The sequence below is a fragment of the Strongyloides ratti genome, scaffold srae_chrx_scaffold0000004, assembly GCF_001040885.1.
Source record: "Strongyloides ratti genome assembly S_ratti_ED321, scaffold srae_chrx_scaffold0000004".
Taxonomy (NCBI): Eukaryota; Metazoa; Nematoda; class Chromadorea; order Rhabditida; family Strongyloididae; genus Strongyloides; species Strongyloides ratti.
In genome coordinates, this window is record NW_020171512.1 from 621,105 (window position 1) to 645,615 (window position 24,511).

At 20.1% G+C, this 24,511-nt stretch overlaps 5 protein-coding genes across 5 annotated transcripts; all 5 read right to left on the bottom strand.

The window, feature by feature from the left end:
* Positions 1 to 1,884: 1,884 nt before the first annotated feature.
* Positions 1,885 to 3,012, bottom strand: SRAE_X000214800 (Doublesex-and mab-3-related transcription factor 3; the record flags this gene model as incomplete). Its single annotated transcript, XM_024644496.1, has 3 exons — positions 1,885 to 2,241; positions 2,298 to 2,757; positions 2,807 to 3,012. 3 exons carry the CDS (start codon positions 3,010 to 3,012, stop codon positions 1,885 to 1,887), a joined length of 1,023 nt encoding a protein of 340 aa, XP_024499619.1.
* An 800-nt stretch (positions 3,013 to 3,812) lies between these two features.
* SRAE_X000214900 (Nephrin) lies at positions 3,813 to 9,382 on the bottom strand (the record flags this gene model as incomplete). The annotated part of the gene is made up of 3 exons (XM_024644507.1): positions 3,813 to 6,347; positions 7,865 to 8,928; positions 8,983 to 9,382. 3 exons carry the CDS (start codon positions 9,380 to 9,382, stop codon positions 3,813 to 3,815), a joined length of 3,999 nt encoding a protein of 1,332 aa, XP_024499620.1.
* A 5,809-nt stretch (positions 9,383 to 15,191) lies between these two features.
* On the bottom strand, positions 15,192 to 17,098 carry SRAE_X000215000 (Hypothetical protein; the record flags this gene model as incomplete). Its single annotated transcript, XM_024644518.1, has 3 exons — positions 15,192 to 15,395; positions 15,448 to 16,923; positions 16,979 to 17,098. 3 exons carry the CDS (start codon positions 17,096 to 17,098, stop codon positions 15,192 to 15,194), a joined length of 1,800 nt encoding a protein of 599 aa, XP_024499621.1.
* Positions 17,099 to 17,753: 655 nt separating this feature from the next.
* SRAE_X000215100 (Phytanoyl-CoA dioxygenase family-containing protein) lies at positions 17,754 to 18,701 on the bottom strand (the record flags this gene model as incomplete). The annotated part of the gene is made up of 2 exons (XM_024644529.1): positions 17,754 to 18,449; positions 18,495 to 18,701. The coding sequence occupies 2 exons, from the start codon at positions 18,699 to 18,701 to the stop codon at positions 17,754 to 17,756; spliced, it is 903 nt and encodes a 300-aa protein (XP_024499622.1).
* Positions 18,702 to 19,617: 916 nt separating this feature from the next.
* SRAE_X000215200 (RNA recognition motif domain and Nucleotide-binding, alpha-beta plait domain-containing protein) lies at positions 19,618 to 21,093 on the bottom strand (the record flags this gene model as incomplete). Its single annotated transcript, XM_024644540.1, has 5 exons — positions 19,618 to 19,818; positions 19,882 to 20,075; positions 20,141 to 20,414; positions 20,484 to 20,732; positions 21,064 to 21,093. 5 exons carry the CDS (start codon positions 21,091 to 21,093, stop codon positions 19,618 to 19,620), a joined length of 948 nt encoding a protein of 315 aa, XP_024499623.1.
* Between the last annotated feature and the right edge of the window lie 3,418 nt (positions 21,094 to 24,511).

Consider the following 24,511-nt stretch of genomic DNA (forward strand, 5'->3'; position numbering starts at 1 on the left):
AAATATAAGAAGACTATGGATAAATCAATCTGTCATCCAAAATTTTTAAAACTGGCTTTCTCTTTAACTGCCTTTTTAAATAATTTATAATATATTAATAACAATTAATTAATTTTGTTATAAAAATATTTTACCACAGTTTACAATTCATAAAACTACATTTGCATAAAATATTTTAATAATGTAAAGATTCTTTTCAATTATTTAATACACATTTTATGGTAAAAATAACAATAAATAAAATTTTAAAGTAACAAAATAATTTCCATTAAAAATTATTTTTATGTATTTTTTTTCTTTCAATAAATGTATAATATATTTTTTTTAAGTAAATAATAAAAAAATGTCATATAATTTTTAAATTTAAAATTTTATATTTAAAATATTTTTTTAAAACTCTTTTTTAAATTATAATACTCTATTGAAAAGTATTTAATTTATTATTGTCAAAAACCATAATTTTTTTTTTGAGCATTTTACATGTTTTAACAGTTGATAAAATGTGTTTATTGTATAAAATTTTAAAACTAGTGTTTGATTTTAGACTGGTTCAATAATTTTTTAATAATAATGTTAAGTAAAAAATAAGTATTTTACTTTAAAGATTAATGCGCTGTATGATAGATTGAAGAATATTTTATTTTCTTAATAATTTTCTATTGAAAAAAAAAAGTAGACGCATCTTTTATTTTAAGCATTTTTAATATACATTTATATGTATATATAAATATTCGTTAAAATAAAGTAATTTTATCATTGAAGCATGAATATTATTTATAATATATTAGAAATCTGTTATAACATGTAAAACAAACAATTTAAACGCCAACAAATAAGATCATCCATATGGCTATTGTTGTTAATTAAAGTGATAGAAATATGTACTCATTTAAAGAAGATAATATTATTACTTTACTTTTTACAAGATTGGATCGAATTAGAGTTTATAATAAATATCACAATTCATCCCATGATATGTTTGTTTAAACAATTTAGCGATTATCATAAAGTCAATATAATATTTTGATATAATAATCTTTAAAAGATTGATATTCACAGATTTTTATATATATTATAAAAAAGAAAATGTGGAAATAAATGAATTATGTTATCATAATATAGAGTGTTCTTTTTAAATTATCAAAATCATTAAAATAAACAAATATTACTATATACTTGTGAGTGTTGTAATATTATTGATATTATATTATATACTTTTTCTAATATTATTACATTGTTGACATTATATAAAAGTTATGAACTTTACTTAATATTAACTTTTTACCGTAAAAAAGTACTTATAATACTTTTTAAATTATACAATTAGCACACATATAAAATGATATGATAAATAATTTAAATTTATAATTTAAAATATATAACAAATAAATATATTACAGTAACATTATCATAAAAATTTACAATTGTAAGGTCTTTTTAATATTTTAAATTATATGCATATTTTAATATGATATCTAGCTAATATTGTTTATATAATTTAGCAACAAAAATATATAAAATTTATTTAAAGTTACTAAAAATAATTTAGATAAAGAGACAAAATATTCAATAAAATATACCAGGAAATTAGTCATTCGATCACCTTTTTCCGTTTTTATCCTAAATATGATACATTTTTAATATAAATAACTATTAAAAATTCTATAGTTAAAGAAAAACAGATAAAATTTTTTTAATAAAATATATAATTTAATATGTTATTATTAAAATACTTTAAAAGTATCATTTACAATACTTGTAAAATATATAAAATATTATTTTGGATTTATATATTTATTTTGCGAAAATATATATTAAAAAAAAATTTATGAAAAAAAAAAATGAATTAATAACAAAAAAAAAAGACAATTTAAATTTAATAATTCATTCTACAGTACTACTAGTAGGAGAAGGAGATTTGATAACACTTTCATCAGATGAACAACTATGTTCTAGGTTGAATTTATTTTGATGATCTAATAAAAGATTCCAATTTTGCGGGACAACTGATAACATTACATGAGGATTTTTTAAATTTTTTTCAATTGTTGATATACAAAAATTTGATGTTGGTGAGTTATTATTTAATAAACGTGACATTGAAAAATTTTGTGAATTATTTTTTGAGTAATATTTTGTTTCATCCAACATATAATCTTTTGATGATATATCTATATTTTGATTAATTGTTTCTTGATTTACTTCATTTTTTCTATTTTCTTTATATTGACGTATTGATACCTATAAAATAAAAGTTTTTTTTTTAAATAATAACATAATATATGTAATAAACATACAAAATGTTCTATAGCTAATAAAACATCTCCATTACATCCTTCTAATATTAACTCAAGTACTTGTTTTTCTTGATCTTCAAATAATTTTGATAATAATTGAAGTGGTGGAATTCTTTTTTGAAAATCAAAAAGTGTTTTTGATTGATTTATTGTTATTTTATTTTTGTAAGAATCTTTTATATTATCAAAATTTTTTTCTATATCTGATTCTTTTTTAGTATTTTGACATATTTCATTATTTTCATCTGAATTTTTTAATATTGGACTTGTTACAATTGCTTCATCTTTTGTAAAATTCCATACTGGTCCTTGTGGAAGACGATTAATACTTTGTCCTGATACAACACGAAGTCCTAGTGCAATAGCATCTTCTGCAGCCTGTTTTCTTTTTAAAGCAACTTGTGCTGCCATTACTTTTTGTCTTTCAGCAATCAAGTTACATTTTTCACAAATACAGTTTCTGAAAAAAAGAAGTTAATAATTTGTAAATCATTTTTTTTTGTACATACTTATATTTACAATGTCTCTTATGGCCTTTTAACCATGAAACCATTCCATGATTTCTACAACGAGCACATTTAGGTTTTCTTTCTTTTTCTGAACTACATTCTCTTCCAATTCTATATTGTCTATTTAACAAATTTTGTTTATTATTAAAATCAAAATGATTTATATTATTAATTGGATTTCCCATAAATGAAATATTTTCAAACATTTCAATTTTTAACAAAAAAAAAAAGAAATACGCGTAATTACTAGAAAAAAAATAAGTCGAATATAAAAATATTAGATTTTTAAAAATGACTATTTTATTAATATTACTAAATTAATAATAATAAAATACATTAATAAACTTATTAATTTATCAATTATAACCACGCCTTTTTAATACAAAATATAACCAATGAAATAGTGATACCTTTATACAATATTATATTGCATATATATAACTCGTAATAGGCGGTCTAAGCTAATATTTATATTAAGAAAATATGCAAGCTTACACGCAATATCTCTTAAGTAAATAGAAACTTTTTTATTTACCAGTATAAATTTCATCACACTTTTCTTAATATATAAAAATTTTCTATTGTGATTGACTTTTTATCTATTAATAAAGATTAAAGAATTAATTTATTAATATAATAGATGTGTTAAGTTTCATATATTAAAAACACTTATTAATAAACATCATCTGATTAATAAATATTAATCTTTCCAAATAAAGGATAAACTTGAACACTTCATATTTATTATGTAATATATTTATTAGTTTATAACATTGTTAATTTAATACAAAATATACTATTAAAAAAAAAATTGAATTAATAAATATAAAATTAATTTAAAAAATTATAAAAATAATAATAATTTTTTTTTTCGTTCAAAAACACCCGTTATATGGGTTGTTGCGTAAAATATACCGGAAACGGGAATGCATGAAAATTGAAACATTCTATAAAAATCTAAAAATATTTTCTTTTTTTTATTGGTAATTGATAATTTAATAACCATCTAAACAAGATCACCATCTGATACTAAATAATCATTTCCCATAACAAGAGTTGTTGTCGTTGATGGTTGACCAAATGTACTTAAAACTTGTGGAGATCTTGGTATATAACGTCTATTATTATTTAAAGTTCCGCTATTGTATTGATATGATTGATATTCATCATTTTGTATGCCTCCTTGAGAACGATACGTATTTACATCATGAGGTAGTGTAGAATGTTGTTGATAAGTTCTTCTTACTTGACCAGGTGATTCAAAAGCTTTTTTAATATCACGATAACTTTCTGTAGCCATTTGATTATTAACTAAATTTGATATATCACCATTATTATTATATATACTAAGCGGAACATATGATGGTGTCATTAATCGCGGAATTGAAGCATCAAAGTCAACATCATATTGTGATTGTGGTACATGTGATAAAATAGTTGGAGAATTTCTTCTCATCATATCAGCATATACATTTGAATCAATGTCATATTGAACCATGACATGATCATCCATATAATTTGGTTGACTAATATGTACATAATTACCATTATGTTGAGGATTTTCTATCATTGTTCTTACAGATGTTTCATCTTCACTACCCATATCCTGTAATATTTCTTGTGAATTAGGATATCCTAAATTTCCTAGTGGTTTTCGTATTGTACATGGAGTCATAGTTCCATATTTTTGCATTCCATTAATTATTCCTCCATCAGAATTTTGTAAATTACGCATCATTTTAGTTTTTTCTTCAATTTTCTTTTTAGCATCATTTCTTTTATGACGACATATTAAAATTAAATTTATAAATAGACAAAATATAACAGCAAAAATAATTGTAATTATTATCCATTTTGGTACTTCAGCTATTGAAAATGTATAAGGTTTAATTTCATTTATTGATCTATCATATGATATTGTATGAAATATTTTAGGTAATGAATAATCTGATACACCACCATGTTTATTATGTGATCTAACTTGAAATTGATAACCTTGTAATGGTTGAAGATTTGTAAGATTAATATTTGTTGATGATGTATTAAGTGTATATGATTCTTTTGTTGAAATACTTTGATATCTTATTTCAAAATGTTGTTGCGATCCACCATTAAATCCAGGTGTCCAACCAATACTTAATGTATCATTTGTAACATCAATCAAATTAATATCACTTGGTATATCAGGAAATGTAAGTGGACCTAATGATATATCTACTTTATCTTCACCCATTTGATTAGCCACAATACATATAATTTTTTTTTTATAATCACTTTCATCAACATTTTGAATATATAAATTTGATTCAAATGTTGTATAATCTAATTGACGATCATAAAATGAATATTTTGTTGAATTATCATTAATAGGTCTTTTATTTTCTTCAATAATCCATTTAAAATATGCAAATGGTACAGCAGTTGCTTTACATTTTATTGAAGCTGTTGTACCAATATCTGCTGCAGCTCTTCTTGATATATTATCTTTAAATGTAACAGGAGAACGTTTTACTAATAAATATGCATCTTGACTATGTGGTTTACCAATACCATTATCAGCAACACATGTATATTTTCCATCACTACTTTCTGATGCATTAAGTCTTAATACAGCTCTTTTTTGTTCACGCATCATAGAACTAACAACTTTTCCATTACGATACCATTTAATCATTTCATCTGTTCTAGGTTCACCTTCTCCTTCACATTCAAATACAACACTTTCACCTTCATTTGCAAAAATAGGTGATGTTAAATGACCAATACGTGCAGGATATTGAACAGTTAATATTACAGTAGTATTTGCATTACCAATAATATTTGATGCAACAAGTGTATAAACACCAGAATCTTTTTTAGAAATTCTTTGACCTGATATTGTATTACCATGAGCATATATACCACCAATTCTACCAGCAAATGGAACACCACCTTTTTTCCATAACCATGATGATACAGGAGGATTAGAATTTATAGTTATATTTTCACGAAAATCTTCTCCCTCTCTTATTTGAAGACTAATTTTATCTTGATAATAATTAATTTTTGGTTTATAATAAACATTTAATATATATTTTGCAACAATTGGTTCTTTCCAATTAGAATGACTTGCAATACATTGAACAGATAAACCATTCATTTCTTCTGTAGGTGTAAATGTTAATCTATTTTCAATAAACCAATCACCATAATCTGATTCATTACGTTTTAAATATTCACCATGCATTACTTTTGGTTGAACATCTTTTGGTAAATTAATTTCCCATGTTATATGTGGTGCAGGATTTGAAAGGATTGATGTACAAATTAAGTATGATGCTTCACCTGCTCTTACATAATTTTTTGTCGGATCAGCCACTCTTATATTTAAATAACGTGGAGGATAAACAACATGTAGTGTTTTTGATACCTCATATGGTATAGATAATGCTTCATTTTCTGCCTCACATCTAATAGGTCGCCTATTCATTGTACGATCAATTTTTAATGAAATAAAACTTTGTGATATATCACCAGCAATTAATGTTTGTGAACCATTAAGCTAAAAAAAAATACATATATAATTAGAAATTAAAAGTAATAGCAAAAATATATATATAATACAATAACAAAAATCACAATATATAACACTTTAACAAAAAAATATAGATGTACAATTGATTTGTATAATCTAACCTTTTTCCATCGAATTTTAGATTTGTGATTATGGTGTTTAACAATTTTCTAAATATTATTTTGTAAAAAAAAATATATATATTTTTTTATAAAGTCCCTCATATATGTATTAACTTTTTTAAAATTTTTAATTTTTTCTCAATATTATTTATTTTTATATTTTTATATTCAAATAATAAATAAATTAAGATTTTATAATATTAATCAATTTAAAAAAAATTTACATTAGTATTTTTAATCATCTTTAATAGAAAAAGAATTATTCACATTTTTTTTATATTTATTTGTTGAATCATTATTATTCAGTTAATATCACTTAAATTAAAATGCTTATTAATTTAATCTATACACTTTATAATTTATTTCAATTATGTTGATTATTAAGTAAATATACCATTCTCAAAACCTTATAAAAACTCTATTCAATCTTTAAAAGAAAACAATAAGTATATATGTTTATCAAAGGTTATATTTGATATAATTTTAATTTTTAGTGCCAAATTTTATACAAGATACATTTTAATAATTTTTATATTCATATAATTAAATTTTTAAAAACTCTTTTAGTTGTTTTATACAAAAATTTTAAAACGACCACTTTAAAAGTGTTTTTTTTTACCAAAAAAAAATGAGTAATTTTTTTATTTATTCTATAATTGTTTTTTCCTAAAGTATGACCATGTGATTAAACAAAAAGAGTAACTCTATTATATCTTATTTAAATATTATCAATAAATAGTCATTTTATATTAATTTGGTATTCTCTGTTGAATATAATAAAGATTTTTTTTCTAATAATTAATTATGAAGAGATATTTAGGCAAACAAATAAATAACTAAAAAAATTAAATATAGCAAAAAAATTCAAAATAATTTATTTTTATTTACACATTATTTTTTTTTGTTTTTATCATAATTAATTGGTATTATATAAAAATTCAATTTATTTTTAAAAGGGCCTTTAGAATTGTAAATAAACTTCATAATTGATGTTCATTAAAGAATAAGTTAGTTGAAAAAAAAGTAAAAAAATAATGGGAATAAAATAGATTAGTAATTTTGACTAAATTTATATACAATATTGACAAAACTATAGTTAATTGAATAACAGTTGTTGAAAATTATTTAATAACTTAAATTAAATTTATTGAAAATTTGGGAAAGATGTTATAATTGAAAAATTAGTTTTCATTTGTAAAAAGTAAAATAAATGTTTTAAAGTTAGTTTTTTTTTAAACAATTATATTACCAAACACTAATTATTATATAATTAACTATAACGTTATAAAATTCTATTATAAGTAAAAAATATTATAAATGTTATAAAATGGTAAAACATATATGAGATACACTTTATAACTTTTTTTTTTATATTATACTTACCTTTTCAATGCCTCTAAACCATGATAATGAAGCTAATGGAGTACCTCCTCTTGATTCACAAGTAAGATTAAGATGTTCACCTTCATTATAATGATTTTCATTAATACCAAATATTTCTGGTTTACTTGGTGGTGATAAAATTCTAATTAATTGTTGTTCTTCTAATGAACCCATAATATTTTTGGCAAAACATTTTACAATAACTTCACCATTACTATTATATATATCATCATATTTAAGTGAAATATTTGATATTGTTTCTTGAGTATTACCAACTAAATTTCCACTTATAGAATTATCTGATTTTACCTCTTTTCCATTAACATACCATGTTATAACAGCAGGTGGATTAGATTTACGAGAAATACATTGAAGAGGTAATTGTTCTCCTGGTTTAATAGTAGGTTTACCAAGTAACTCTACTTTTAATGGCTTATACATAACAGATAATTCTATTTTTTGTGAAGAATATTCAATTCCAATACCATTACTTCCACGACATTCATATATAGCATTATTATCAACAGCTTCTGCTGTAAAAGAATATACAGATTGTGTTTCTTTAGTACTTTCATTATACTCATATTCACTTTCAATTTTAATACCATTAGAATACCATGATACAATTGGTTTAGGATTACCACCTTTAACAATACATAATAAACTAACTTTATCACCAGCACGAATTTTTTCTTTATTACCACTATTACTTCTAAATATAATATTTGGTTTTTCTGGTGGATATAATACATTTATTGTAACATTAACCCGTTTTTTTATATTTGTTTTAAAATAATTTCCTTCACACGTTACAAGTTTATAAGCATCTTCTCTTGTTGGTCTCCATACAATTGATGAAAATGATGATATAGTTTTATTACTATATTTTTCATTCCATATTTGTACATCATCACTCTCAAATGATTGCCCATTAACATACCATTTAATATCAGTTATGGGTTTAGATAATGATGATGCACAAGTAATATTTAAATTAGTACCCTCTCGGATATCTAATGTTGTTCCAGAAGCATAATTTACAAAATAAACATGAGTTGGTGGAACTAAAAATTATAAAAATATATTTAATGAGAAATTTATAATTATATATTATATACCTAAAACTTCTAAATAAGCTGGTGTCTTTTGGGGTTTACGACCAGAACGAACTAATTGGCATTCAAATAAACCATCATCTGATAATTTTACATTTTTAATATTAAGATTAAGTTCATCTTTTGAGTTACGTATATAAGAATAACGACCATCATGACCAGGAAGTGTTCCTGGTGTTTGTGTACCAAGTAAAAAATTTGAGCTATCTTTCCATTGTATTTGTGTAAGTTGTGCTGTAGGATCAGGAATAGCAGAACATTTTAATGTAACATCTGATCCAATTAATGCAGAAACATTTTGTGGAAAATCTTGTATAATATTTAATTGACATAATATATGTGATAAGAATAATATTAATAAAAATACCGACTTATATAATATTAGCGGCATTATAGTAAACATCATATCATACCCAAAATATTCTAAATAAATTTTATTATATTAATATATATTATAATAAAAAAGATATAAAATGTACTTAATATAAAAAGAAACAGAACCGATTGAGTAATCATAATATAAGAAATGAATTATTTGTAATTAATAAGAATAACACTTAATAAATAGCATAAATTAATTTGTCTATGATTTTATACAAATCTGTTAGCGCATCAACTGCTGCTGGCACCAGATCCACTTGATTAAAGTAGATAAGCTGACTTTATTTGTTCTTATAAATTAAATCTAATCATAAATTGGTAGTAGATTGTCTTTATTAAAAAGAATATATATAGTTATATATTTCTTATATAAACATGAAATAATAATGACTTGTTTTTATAAACCCTAAATTATTATATCAAACATGGTAAATTAAGTAATAATAAGGATGTACAGAGTTGATTAATAGCAAATGCCAAATGTAAATAATGATATATATATATATTTTAATTAATATAATTTGTTATATAATAAATATATTGTCAAGAAAATAAATAAAAAAAAAAAAGATGGAAAGAAAAATGTAAAGTTATTTAAATTACTTAAGTTATAATATTTAAAAGTAAAAGTAAAATATAAAAATAGTAGTTATTTATCAAAATGTAATGAATACTAATTATAAATGAATACTATTTTAAATAGTAATTTAAGGAAGTATGAGAAAATCAATGTGAGGATAATTCATGCTGAGATTTTATTTCAAATGAAAAGCAAACTGTATTTTTTCTTTTAAAGTATTTATAATATAAATTGTTTTTATTTTGATAAAAAAAAAATTGTATATTTACCTTGTTGAAAATTAATGGTTAAAAATTAATCAAAATTAATAATTATTATTAGTTATTTAAAATATTGTTAATTATTAAAATTTTTAGTAAATACTTTAAACAAAAATTTATTATAATATCCTTTTATTTTTTTTTTGTATTAAAAAAAAAAATAAAAAGTTTTTTGATAAGTAAATTATTATATATTAGATAAAAAAAAATAAGAAAGATTAATTATAATACTAATGTAAAAGAGTATAAATCTAATATGATTAAAAAGTATTTAGTAATTGGGGTATTTGGATTTGTAAGATTGAGTTAAAAGTTAAATATTATATATTTATACAGTTTTAATATAAATGATGAAAAATATATAAAGAAACAGAGAAAATAAGAAAAATAATATTATGATTAAAAATTAGGTGATAAACATTTAGTTAAAAGAGAAAATTAGAATAATTAAGATAGAAAAAGATTTAATATTTAATGAGATTTAAGTAAATTCACTTTTCCATGAAGATATCACAAACAAACTGCCATTACAATTAATATATTGAAATTATAAGATAAGTCCTTATAACTAAACAAGGTTTCAATATATAATCTTACCAAGGTTTATTTTTAGGATCCGTTTTATAACAAGAGTACTTAAATTTTAAAAAGAATAAGGATTTTTAAGATAGAAGAAGTATAGACTATTATTAAGTACCAACAACTTTTCTTATTTTTATTATATATCTTAATTATTATAGTCCTTTTAGTTCCAAATAAATTTTTAAAAATTTCAAAAATTATGTATTTGAAATGTAGAGAATTACAAACATTTGGACAGGAGAATAAAATGTCAAAACCAATATAAACTTAAAAACTATTTAAAAGTAAATGTTTATAATAATTAAAAAGATATAATATTTTTAAAGTAGTAAATGATAAGTTTTGATAATAAAATTACTTAAAATATACATAAAAAGAATAATCATTTTAAGTTGAATATATATATATAAATAATTTTTTTTTTTTTCAATAAATTTATAGTATATTATAAGAAGCTTTACATAATGATAAATAGAAACAACTATTTTAAAATATAAATGAAAAAATATTATAAAGAAGTAAATTGTTCAATTTTTAATACTTAACATGCAATTTTTTTATAAAGATTTTTAGATATATTTAAAATTTTACAAAATTATTCTAAAATAATGATAAATTTTTTTTTTCTTTTTAATATAAATATTTTTTTTTAATTTTAAATATAGAAAATAAATAATTTATAAAATGTTCATAAAAAGTAAGATTAAAAAAGAGGTAAAGATAAAAGAATTATAAGTATAAAAATTTTAGGATTATTATAACGATTAAAACAATTAGGGAACAGTTGGCAAATCATTTTTGGCCAGTCTTTTATTATTTGTCAAAGGTTAACCCACCTTTGAATTTGATGGTTAACATAATGAATGAAAGGTCTATAAACTTCTGGTCGGATGAAATAAATAAAAATATATATATATATATATATATATATAAATCTATGTGTTAAGTAAATGCCGTAAATCACAAAGTCGTTTATAATATCAAATAAAAGGTAGAAAAAGTTTTGAATAAGAGAAGGTCATAATGAGGAGAATAGTAGATGCCGTTAGTTAAATTAATATAAATAATGTATATTTATTTAACTATATAATAAGTAAGGTAGTATGTGATTGGCATATTTTATATATATATATATTTTTAATGTTAAAAGTGATAAGTTCTTATAATTTTAATGAAAATGATAGGGTACCATTTTTATGACCAATTGAAAAATTATAATATTAATAATAAAATTGATAAATAATAGTAAAATATTTCCTGAAATATGTTTTATTTAAACCAATAAAATGAATAAATTAAATGTTAAAGTTATCACAATTAAATGATAATTGTATTATATTATTTATATACAAAGTGACTTTTAAAAGAATTTTAAATATTTTAAATATATAATCATAATTTTTATTTTAATTACTTTAACTGTAAAAAAAGTTATTGGTTTACTATTAATGTTCAAATTAATTGGGTGATTATTGATATTTGACACTACAATTGTAAAATAATATGTCAATTTTAAAGACTGTTTGGGTTATTTTAATAGTTGGCATTTTCCTTTTCAACAACTGTGATATTTAACATATAAAATTTTATAAATTTTTGTATGAAAGGATTTTTAAAACAGATGTACTTAATATTATACAATCCTCCCATGAAGTTTTGGTAATCGGAAACTAATAATAGTTGTTTTGATAATATATTTTAAATGTCTTAAATTATATGGGAAGTTGATATATAATCGGTCTCTATAAACTATTTTATATCTTTATAAATAAAGATTCTATTAACAATATTATTTTAAAAAGTAGGTATATTATATTAAACAATCGTTACTTAAATTTTAATTGAGGTAGTGTCAAAATAATAAATGTCTTTAATTTTAATAAACCAAAAATAGTTATTATATTTAATCTTTAAATATATTTACAATAATAAATAATAAAAGTGGTAAATCAAAATATATTAATAAAAAAAAAATAATTTTATATATTTATTTTACAAAAAAAAAAATTTTTTTTTAATAATAATTTAAAAAATATTAAGTAGCTTTTAATTCTATATAATATAATATTCCAAGTACCTGACAATTCAAAACCAATATGATAGAAAGAAGTTATATAAAAACAACCTTATGATTTAAGATTTATGTAAAACATTATAATATCTAATTTCTTATAACATATTAAAAAAAAATATAAATATCTAAAAGTTGATTTTATTTAAGTGATATGATTGAAAACAATAAAATCTAGCATATTTAAAGTAAAATAATAAAAAAAACTGATAAGAAATTATTTAATAGTAGTAATTTTTTAAAACATATTTTTGATGAAATATTAATTGAAATATGTAGTGATAAATCAAATTATTACAACTTTAATGATTTTTTTTTATTTGTTTTATTCAAAAAAAAAAAAATAGTTAAAGATACATTTTAAAATATATAAAATTAAAATAATTTATAATAATAAAAATATGTCTAATTCATTAAAAGTGTAATAATAAATAAAAATTTATAATTATGATTATAATAAAATATTGTTATTTATATTTAGATAAATTTTGACGATACAATATTTAATATCCATTATTTTTTTTTAATGAATCATAAAACCATTAAAAAGAAAAATATATATTCATGATTTTAAGGTACTTTTATTCATTTATTGGTAAAAAAAATTTAAAATGTTAATTAGAGAAAAAAGATTTGGTTTTAATAATAATATATAAAGATATAAAAATTATGTCTCTTCAAATATTATATTCTTATCCTAAGTATATTTAAAATTTTTAAAAGAAAAACATAGAATTTAGAAATTACATATCAATTGCTATATAACTTTATAAAGTAAGAGAAGCCTTGATATAAAATAAAAATTTTTACTAATGTTAGCAAATATAACTAAGAATCATTCACCATCAGATTTTGTAAAGTAAAAATTTTTGAGATGCAACATGCAAGACAAAGAATAAATTGGGTCTCAAGGGATATTTTAATATTATATTGCCATAACTTAAACAATTGATATTATACTATTTCTCAAATTTACAATAAATTTTTATAATATATATATATATATATATATATATATATATATATATATATATATATATATATATATATTTATATTTATATCATATCAATACTGTTATATAAATAGTTTTTTTTTATGTATAATATATATAAATTTTATTAAGATATTATAAATAAAAGTTCAAAAAATATCACTTCTTTTACTTATTTTTATCATATTACTTAGTTAAAAATTTTTTTTGTTAAAAAGATATAAGAAAACGTAAAAATGTTATAAATAATTATTAAATAAATTGAGCAATCTAAAGAAGAATATTTATTTAGTACTTAACTAATCCTCTTTTTAACAATTTATATTATATCCGGCATAAGAAGCAACAAAATACTGTGGCAATTGATTTTAAAAACTTTTAAAGAATGTAGTAATAAGATAGGCTTCATTAATTAATTAATAGAATCATATATTATCCTAAGAATATTTTATTTTAATACATAAAAATTAAATTAGTAAAAATATATTTATATTAAATATTTTTAAAAATATTATATGTTAAAGAAAAAAAGAATATTTATTTTATAATTATAATAATTTTTGATATCATATTTAAATACTTATTAATAATTTTATTATTTATCAATAAAAAGTTTGCTTTTATAAATTTGAATCATAATTAAATGACATTGACATTTAGGAATCACTTAAAATTTTTTTTTTATTTAATATTAAAAATATATATATATATATGGCATACTTTTTACTTGTCATATCAAAATGAATAAAATATACTTTTTAGCTATAAGTATGAAATACATAACAATGACAGTTTATGGTAAATGATGACAAAAATTACAATTAATCATGAAAATATTTTATCATTGAATAGTTATATATAAATATATATAAAGATAGAAAAAAAAAATTAATAAAGAAGAGGAACGGATAAATAAAATATAAATTTTGTTAAAGTTAAGATATATGCTAACATTAAGGAAGAAATATATAACTAGATTAGTTAATTAATTAGATTACCAAATATCAGAATGATTACATATAATTTATATTGAACTTTGTTATATCAATATCTATGCTATTTATAAATATGTATTTCAAAACAAAGAAGGATATAACAAATATTTAGTTTAATAATACATAAAAATCAAATTAAATGTTTATAAATTGAATGAAGTGTTATGTAATTAGGAAAAGAAAAGAAAATAATAAATTTATTTTAAAGTTTAACTTTATATTACAAAACTTTTATTAGCTTGTTATGTAATAGTATATGTCTAAAATATGTATATCTTTATTAAATGAATACTTTTTTCATTACATAAATAATTTCTATTTGATTTTATGTATATATGTATCTTTTATATTTTAGTTTTTATTTTCCAACTTCATTAATAATGAACAATGCTCTGCATATTGTAAAACTTCACTACATGTTAAATCAGGATAATAATTTTTTATTACTTTACAATTCTGTTCTGCCATCTCAACAATATTATTAATTCCAACATTTTTTGACAATTCTTTAATCATTTGACAAAATGTAGTTGCTAAAAATGGTTGAGATGTTTTCTAAAAATAATTATAAATTTTTTTTAACTTAATTTAATTATATATCTCTTACATTTATTCTATTTCTTGTAAATAATTGTCGACTTTGATATGCTAAAATTCTTCTTTGTTCATTAAAACTTTTTCTTAATAATTCAATTCTATCTTCAGTAGTTTCAAGTGGTTTTGTTATTTCTTCAACTTTTTCATTACTTTTGATTATATGACTAGAAATTTTTGTTATTCCTTTTTTGGGAGCATTTTCTAATTTACGAATATTAATTGGTCCTATTGTACTAGTACTTTTAGTATCATCTTCTTTAGAAAATGATAAATTATCATCTACAACAGGTTTTCTTTCTTTTAACATTAATTTTTTTTCTTCATCTTTTTTATTTTCTTTTTTTAATTGTTCCATTAATAAATTTTCAAGACTTTTTGGTAACACAGTTGCCGTTTGTGGATAATTTTCTGTTGGTTTAACTATTTCAGATTGAACAAAACTTCCGGAATCAGAAACAATTGTTCTAGTAATAGAATCACCATTTAAAGTAGATTCATTACTGTTGTCTGATGATATTGTTACATATTTTTTATCATCATCAAAATTTTTACTTTTTTTTTCGTTTGAACTACTACTATCGTCAGAGATATTTTCATTATTCAATACTTTTTGTTCTATTAATTTTTCAACGTTATTTGTTGTATCAGAACTAGACAAATTAACTTCTTCTTTTGATAAATTATTTTTTAATTCTACATTATTTTTTACAAAATCTGGTCTTGTTAAAATGTATTTTTTTCCATTAAGAATTATTTCTTGTCCCTGAAGATCAAAAGTATCACTAGATACATTTATAATATTAGTTGTTGTTTCCGGTTGTTGAATAAAAGAAGAAATTGATGTATTTGATGAAGTAATTTCAGTGGTATTACTATTGTTTACAATATTTAATTTTTGTTCATTTTCTTTATTTGAAGATTGTAAAGTAAATTTTTGTGATGAAGTATTAAAGCTATTATTATTAACGTAAGTAGGATTAATTTTATCTTCATTTATCATTTCTTTTTCAGATTTTGTTTTGTTATCAATAGTAGTTATTGGAGTTGTTATTATTGGCTCAATTTGAACATTATTTTGTACCTTATTTGGTGATGTTTGTGATTGGAATGCTTGTGCTTGAAGTTGTTGAATGATTTCTTCCATCGTCTGTTGTTTACCATTCTCATTTGCAAAATTAAAATTAAAACCACCCATTGTAGGATTGGAATTTTTAACCATTTGAGGATTTTCTTTGTAATTGTATTGTCGTGGTGGTTCTTTTATATATCCGGCATCACTGGCAAGTTTCTCAAAAATATCTGCCGGTAGATGAAAAAGTTTATCAACATCATTTTTTGATGGTGGAGCAAAAACTGATGGTCCTACAGGAATATTTTGTCCATTAACAACAGGTAAAAGTTGTGGTTGCTGTTGGAGTACTGGATTGTAAATCATATTTTTGAATGGTTCTGGTGCAGGTACTGTTCGAACATAATCTAATGTATCCTTTAATTAAAAAAAAATTTCTTTTTTAATATAAAATGAAACATTTATAACTTACTTTTACAATTTGTCTAATATCAATAAATCTTCCATTATCTTGAGCATTAATAGATACATTAATGGTTAGCAAAAATATAATAAAAACCAAAACAATTGGTGTAAATATTAATTTTCTCATTATCCTAAATATTTTATTTATTATAAGTATTATAAAAAATATTAACAACTTTATTTAAATAACTATATTTAAAAATTGTAATTTTAAATTTGTGTGGTTTATAATTTATCCTTAGAAACAAAATAACATTTAAAGAGAAATTGAAAATAAAAATTGTTTCACTTCTTTCTTTTGAAAATCGAGGTTGATTAAACATATACCATTTTTACAATTAAACATTATTATGTAATTGCTCCAGGGCTGAATTTTATCCAATAATTTTAATTTCATTTACAATATTATAAGAAGAAAATTCTTATTTTAAACTGCATATTGTATATAATAAAGACATCTTATGACCTAATATTTTTCAAAAGATTAGAATATAGAATGTTATACATTATTTAAAGAAAATAATATTTTATATAATTAAAAGAAAATATTGGATATATCAATTAGATGAAAGTAACAAAAGAAAAAATTTTTGAAAATTTCTCCTAAAAAAGATAACAATAAAATTACACATATTTGTTTGTATAATATTTAAATATAAAAACAAATTTTTCTTAAAATAACAATAATTATACTAAGATAATTAAAAAAAAAATGAATATAATACGAATAATTATAATGGTTAAAAATAGACAAATAATTATTATTTTTTTAACTAAAAAAACTAGTGATCATAAATGCCATAAAATTTATAATTATCAGTTTCTTGTAACCAATTTGTTTTTGGCCATTGTAAATTTTTATTTCTATCAACAACATGGAATGCATAGACATTGCGACTTGTATCACTTTCATTTTGTTTACTTTTATGAACAACATCTCCATGAATAATGATTAATGAACCTTTTTTAACTGGTGCATATGTATAACATTCTTTACCAAATTCAGGTTTTACACCTCTATGTATTAATTTTTCATTTGGATCAGATAAGTCTCTTTCAAAACGATATGTAACTTTGATATCATTATTAGAAGATGGATAAAAATCAAGACAACCATTTTGAAATGTAACATCTTCTAAAGCAATCCAAAAACCTATAAGTTTTTCACCATCATTTGTATGAAGGTATGAGGAATCAACATGTTCTGTAACAACACCACCAATTTTTGGATTTTTAAAGATGTACATTGATTGAACAATTGTTGGATTTTGTAAATTTATTGTTTTACAAATAACTTTAACCTTATCAGAAAATGTAAAATTTTTAAATTTATCATTTTTAACATGAAGAGCATGACCAACTTTATTGAGCGATGTAAATTTATCAACTACTAGTTCTCCCTTATTATTAAATGCACCTTCTTCAAAGAAAAAACTTATTTTGTCAACACTATCAATAAAATATTTATCAGATAAATGCTAAAAAAATAATGATTTGAAAATATAAAAGAAAATAAATATTACCTTCTCCTGATTTTTTGTAGTAAAAATTGATTTTGGATGATCATCCATCTTCATTTCATTTACAATCTTTTTCATTTCATCTCTCAATTCATCACACTCTTTGTCACTTGCAAAATTTTGAATAATAGCAAAACCATTTTTTTCAAAACAATAGTTAAATTCACTATCACGATCAAAATCATTAAATTCCCAAGTAGATTTCATCATAAAATAATAATATGTTAAAGTAATATAATAACAAATAACTTCGTTAATATAAGTATATATAATTTAGTTATTAATCAAAATATACTCTATGATAAAATTATATATATATTATTATCAATGTTAGTTTTAGATAACTTTAAAAAGAATATTATTATGTATTATATAACAAATATTCATATCAAATTATAAATAACTTTTTTACATATATTATTAAAAATGAACATTTTATTATTGACAAAAAAAATTGATTATAAGATTAATTTATTAGATAAAATGTTACAAAGAAACATGTTTATGATAAAGATATGATAGCGTGACTTTTAATATTTTTTTATTCATATAAATTGTACAAAAATGTTTCAAAGAAAAAATAAAATTGCAAATTCATCTTATCTATAATTGTTATATAAAAAAATTTTTATTAAAATAGATCAACATGCGACATCGCCATTTACAAAAAAAATGTGTTTTATGGTTAACGACTAAAACAACATGTCTAATTAAATTGTTATAATTTTTTTTGATTAATTATTATAAAAAAAATGATATTAAGGTATTATTTTTTAACATATAATAATCTTAATTTTATAATTAATGATGTTATTTCCTGAATTCTAATGAAGAGTAATAAACAATAAAAATAAAAAAAAATCTGGTTAGCCTATCATTTGGTTTTTTAACATCTTCTCGTTCTTATTTTAAATCTTGAAATATTATTTTTTTTTATATATACATATTTACTTTAATATTATTTGGCATGCAAAGGTGTATCAATGAATTGCAAAGAAAAGTCTTTTCAAAATAAAACATAATTTTTCATTAATTATTAAAAAAAAAAACGAATTTGTTGTAGTAGGCACAAGATTTGTGAAAATGCCCAATATTTTTTTTTGGTAGTGAAATGCTCCTAGATATATTATTGAGTTGAATGAGAATGTGATGTTGATATTGTATTATCTGATGAACAATCATCTGAATAATCACTGCTTTCTTTAATATCATTATTATTATTTGAGTGTAACATATTTTTTGAATTTTTGCTATTTGGGAAAAGCGTTTTAACTGCATGTTTAGTTGGACTTGTTTTAGGCGTAACTTCAGGATCCTCATCATCTCTCTTTAATAATCGTCATAATAAATTTTGATTAAAAAAAGATTTAGGATTAAAGTTTACACCTACCTTGATTTCAACACGTTTACCGTTTATTATATGTTCATCTTCAAATTCTAAAGCTTTATCAGCACTATCTTTTTCTTCGAAAACAACAAAACCCATTCCACGAGGATTTCCAAGAATCTCAACTTGCTCAACAGCACCGAATCTATCAAAGTATGTGCGAATACCATCAACAGTATGAAAATCCCAATGAATACCTAAAAAAAATAATTTTTTTTTAAATAAATTGTAAAAAAATATATTTTTAAAATTAATAACATACCCGAAATAGTTATTTTACATCCCGTAGAAGGAGCACACTCTAAAAAGTGTGGTGGATTGGACGAAGTCAATGGTAACATTTGCTCTCTTGGAATAGCACGTTTAGGATCAACTACTTTTCCATTGATTGTATGTGGTCTTTCATTCATTGCAATTTCTGCCATTTGTATTGTTTGATATGTAACAAAACCAAAACCACGAGAATGTTTTGTAGCAGGGTCTCGTATTACAATACAATCAACAACATTACCCCACTGTGAATAATAATCTCGTAACTAAAAATTATTTAAAAAAAAAAATAAATAATATTTAATATAAAATTATTAAAAAAAAAATTAACATACCTGTTCATCAGTCGTTTCATGATTAAGGCCACCTATAAATAATTTACGCATTTGAGCAGGACCTTCACTTTGCAAATATGTTACATTTTGATTTGGATACTGCGGACCTGCTATCGTACCTTGTGGTATAAAGGAAGCAGCATTAACATTAAACCCCATAGACGGATATCCTCTAAAAATGTTTGATGGATTTGGTGATTGACGTGGATAATTAGCAAACATAATTATAAATTCCAAGAATAATAACTCCTAAAATTAACAATAAAAAAATAAATGTGATAACATTAAAGGTTATTGAAATAATTTTTCTATATAAATAATATTAGATACATATATTAAATTGTTTAAACAAAACATTAAGCATTAAAGATGTTTTAAAATTGGCTATTTGTTTGAAATAACATCTTAATATGTCAGCAAATAGAGTATATCAAACTTCCTGAATATGGCCTTTAACTATTCTAGAAATACATTATTATATTATCTGTTGAATATAATAAAGTGCGCGCTTAATAACAAATATCTTCTGTAGATATATCTATTTATACCTTCTGTTCTAATAAATAGTACTAAGATCTACCTTAATGTTAAATATAATTTGTGTGAGCATATATTATGAACCACTTATTGATTATGAAGTGTAAGTATTGTTTCTTGTTTTATTATTAATTTCAATACTTATAATAACCTTTTTCAACACTTTAAATAAATAAGATTAGATCTATTGTTTTTATAATAAAAAAAAGAAGTATTTTAAAAGTATATAAATTAATAAAAAAAAAAAAATAATTATTACATTCATATAATAATTACCTATAACACTACTATCATAAAAATTTTAAAGGACTAAAATAATAGAAGAAAAAAAATTTTAATAATGTTGGTATAACGTTGAATATTTATAAAAAAAAAAAATTAGCTAATACTGCACATAATATCAGATAAGAATAATTAAATATTTATGAATTTTAAATACAATTAATTAACATATATTTTTTTTAACTAAATGTAAGACTATAATAATGAAACAATATATAAAAATATAAAAAAAATAGGTAGTCATTATATTAATGGACATTACATTAGTAACACGTCATATGTAGATATGAAAATGTAATATATGAAAATAAAGATAAATTACCAATAAATATTATTGATAGTAAAATAATTTATTTTACATTAAAAATAATTTAGCATAGTTGAAATAAAACAAATATAACAAAAATTAAAGTATAATCAAATATTTTTTTTATTTTGTGCCATTTTTTGATATTTTATTGTAAACTTATTTTATAAGATAATAAAAATATTTCTTCAAATTATAAACTATAGATAATAAGCATTTTAACTAGATTATAATAATAACATTTTTCTTTATTGTTGTTAAATAACAAATTTTTATAATTAATGTATAAATAAGTATTATTTAACAAAATATAAATAATTTTTTTCACTAATAAAAATATTGTTATAATATATAAGTCAAAACATTATTATACTAAGATCAACAAAAAATTGAAGACTAAAAATTAATTTTTCATTATCTTAAAAGACACTGTTAAATAATTAATGACAAAAAGCTTTTAGAATTATTTTAGTTATATAAATAAATTTATTTAAAAAATTTTTACTTTATTGAAATAAAAAATGAAAATAGTAAATCGAGTAATTTCTATTAATTGTCAATTTCTATAACCTACACTTATGATTACTATTTAAATTTGAACATTATATCACATTATTGATAATAATTATGTAGTTTGTTGTTAATTAAATACAATTTTAAAAGCTTAAATTTAAATAATTATTCGTATCAAATGTTAATTTGTTAAAAAAAATTATTTAAATAATCATTTAACAATAAAATAATAATTTTTTATTTTTAAATTATTAATTGATATATCCTTTTTGTAAAAAAAAAAGATTTACACTTCCAAATAACATTTATTGTATTTTTTTTAAAATTAATATTCAGGTTTTCAATATTAAAAAAAAAAATAAATGTTTCATTTTATTATCAAATAGGTATATTAATATTGTTACTTTCGAAATATTTAACATTGTAAATATTAATTAACCTTATGTTAAACTAATACCCTTTCTAAAGATATTAAATAAATTATTCTATTTGATACTTTTATCAAAGCCATATAATATCTATATAGTATTTTTGTCTGATATTTTATGTATATAGTATGTTAAAAATTTTTATATAATAATCAAAAATGATAAGAATGTTCAAGTTTTATTCACATTTTACCAACTAAATAAAATAATCTATTAAACTAATTTTAAAAGTGTATGTAATAAATTTACCGATTTCAAATTTAAAATACTGATAAAATTTAAAAGAAGTAATGATATGGGTCAAAATAAAAATTTTTATAAGTCTAGTTACTTTATTATGAAGTTACATTTTTAAAAAGATAGTATAAAATCTTGTACTATAAAATGATTTTATGTATTGAATAGATAATATATAATGTAGTAAACTATCAAGATATAACTACTAATATAATATAAATAATAAGTTTATTTTGATATTCTGGTGATTGACAGTTTCTTTAAAATAATATCCATTTTTAAGGTTAAAAATATTGCCAATAAGTATTTCATTATTACAATGATATATAATATCTATAAACTATGTTATTTGATTGAAAGAATTTCAATGCTTTTCATTATAGATTTTACCTAGTATTAGAAAAAAAAGAATTATCTTTTCATTTTGACGGGTCTGTTTGTTTTAAAATATAAGTTAGAAGTATAAAGTTTAAAATGTGAAACTTTTAAGTAACTAAGTAATATATTGCTACTATCTAGATGTTATTTAATAATTGTTTCTGGTTCAATTTGTAAGCAGAATATTTCTTCAATAACAATTCTAGTATTATTTACAAAAAAAAAAATATATATATATATAACAAAAATGATAACACATATTATTAAGTATGGATAAAATAATCTTTCTGAATAATACATAATAAATAAATTTTTTAATATAAACATAAATATGTTAAATATAATATTTTATACTATAAAAATTGTTTAGATCTAGAAAAAAAAATTATATTTATATATTATATTATTTAGTATGTTATTCTATGAAGTGTTTTTTTTTTTCATAATCAAAAAGCATATATATAATATATATTAATATAAATCAAGATAAAAATAACTTGATCTAAAAATTTAAGTATAATTAGAAATTTAATTTGCCATTAATTTTAAATAAGTGTAAAGAATTTGTATTTTAACTAACTTTATTTAAAATATTTGCTTAATTTTAAAAATTAATGTTTGAAAAAAAAAATTAATTATTATATAATTTTCATTCAAATAAAAATAACGATCTATTTTATTAAATATTTGATATTATCAAAATATTTTTTTTCAAAGTATTAGTAAAAAATATTTAGCTAGAAAGTAGAAATATTATACATTTTGTAATATAAAAATATTTATAAATTTTTTATCATAATAATATAAGATTCAATAAAAATAAAAATTATTGGAGTCTTCTGAGTTGTTGAAAAATGAAACGTGTAAAATCTATCATACTAAAGTATAATTTCAGCAGTTGACACAAAAATTAAATAGAAGGCAAACAATTTATCTAAATATGCTCATCTTTAACTGCTCCTTGAGAAATTAAACATTCTAAAGAATAAGTAAAGAGAGGGAAAGAACTCTGTAGTTCTTTTTTTTTTTTAAAGATAATTATATTTATTTGTAAATATATATTTAAATATACATTTAAACTTAGTAGTATATTAAAAATTTTATAAAGATTCTTAATGTCTTTTCTTAAAATTTATATCCATTATATATTAAAATCTAGATGTTAAAATTAATATTAAATATACATTATAAGTAAAAAAAAAACACTAAATACTATAGTAAATTTAATGAGAAATAATTTTACTAATAATGCAATAATGGCATATTACAACGTCATTTAACTCAATTTTCATAAATTTTATAATATTAAAAAGTGTACATATTTATCATCCTACATTTATTTAATA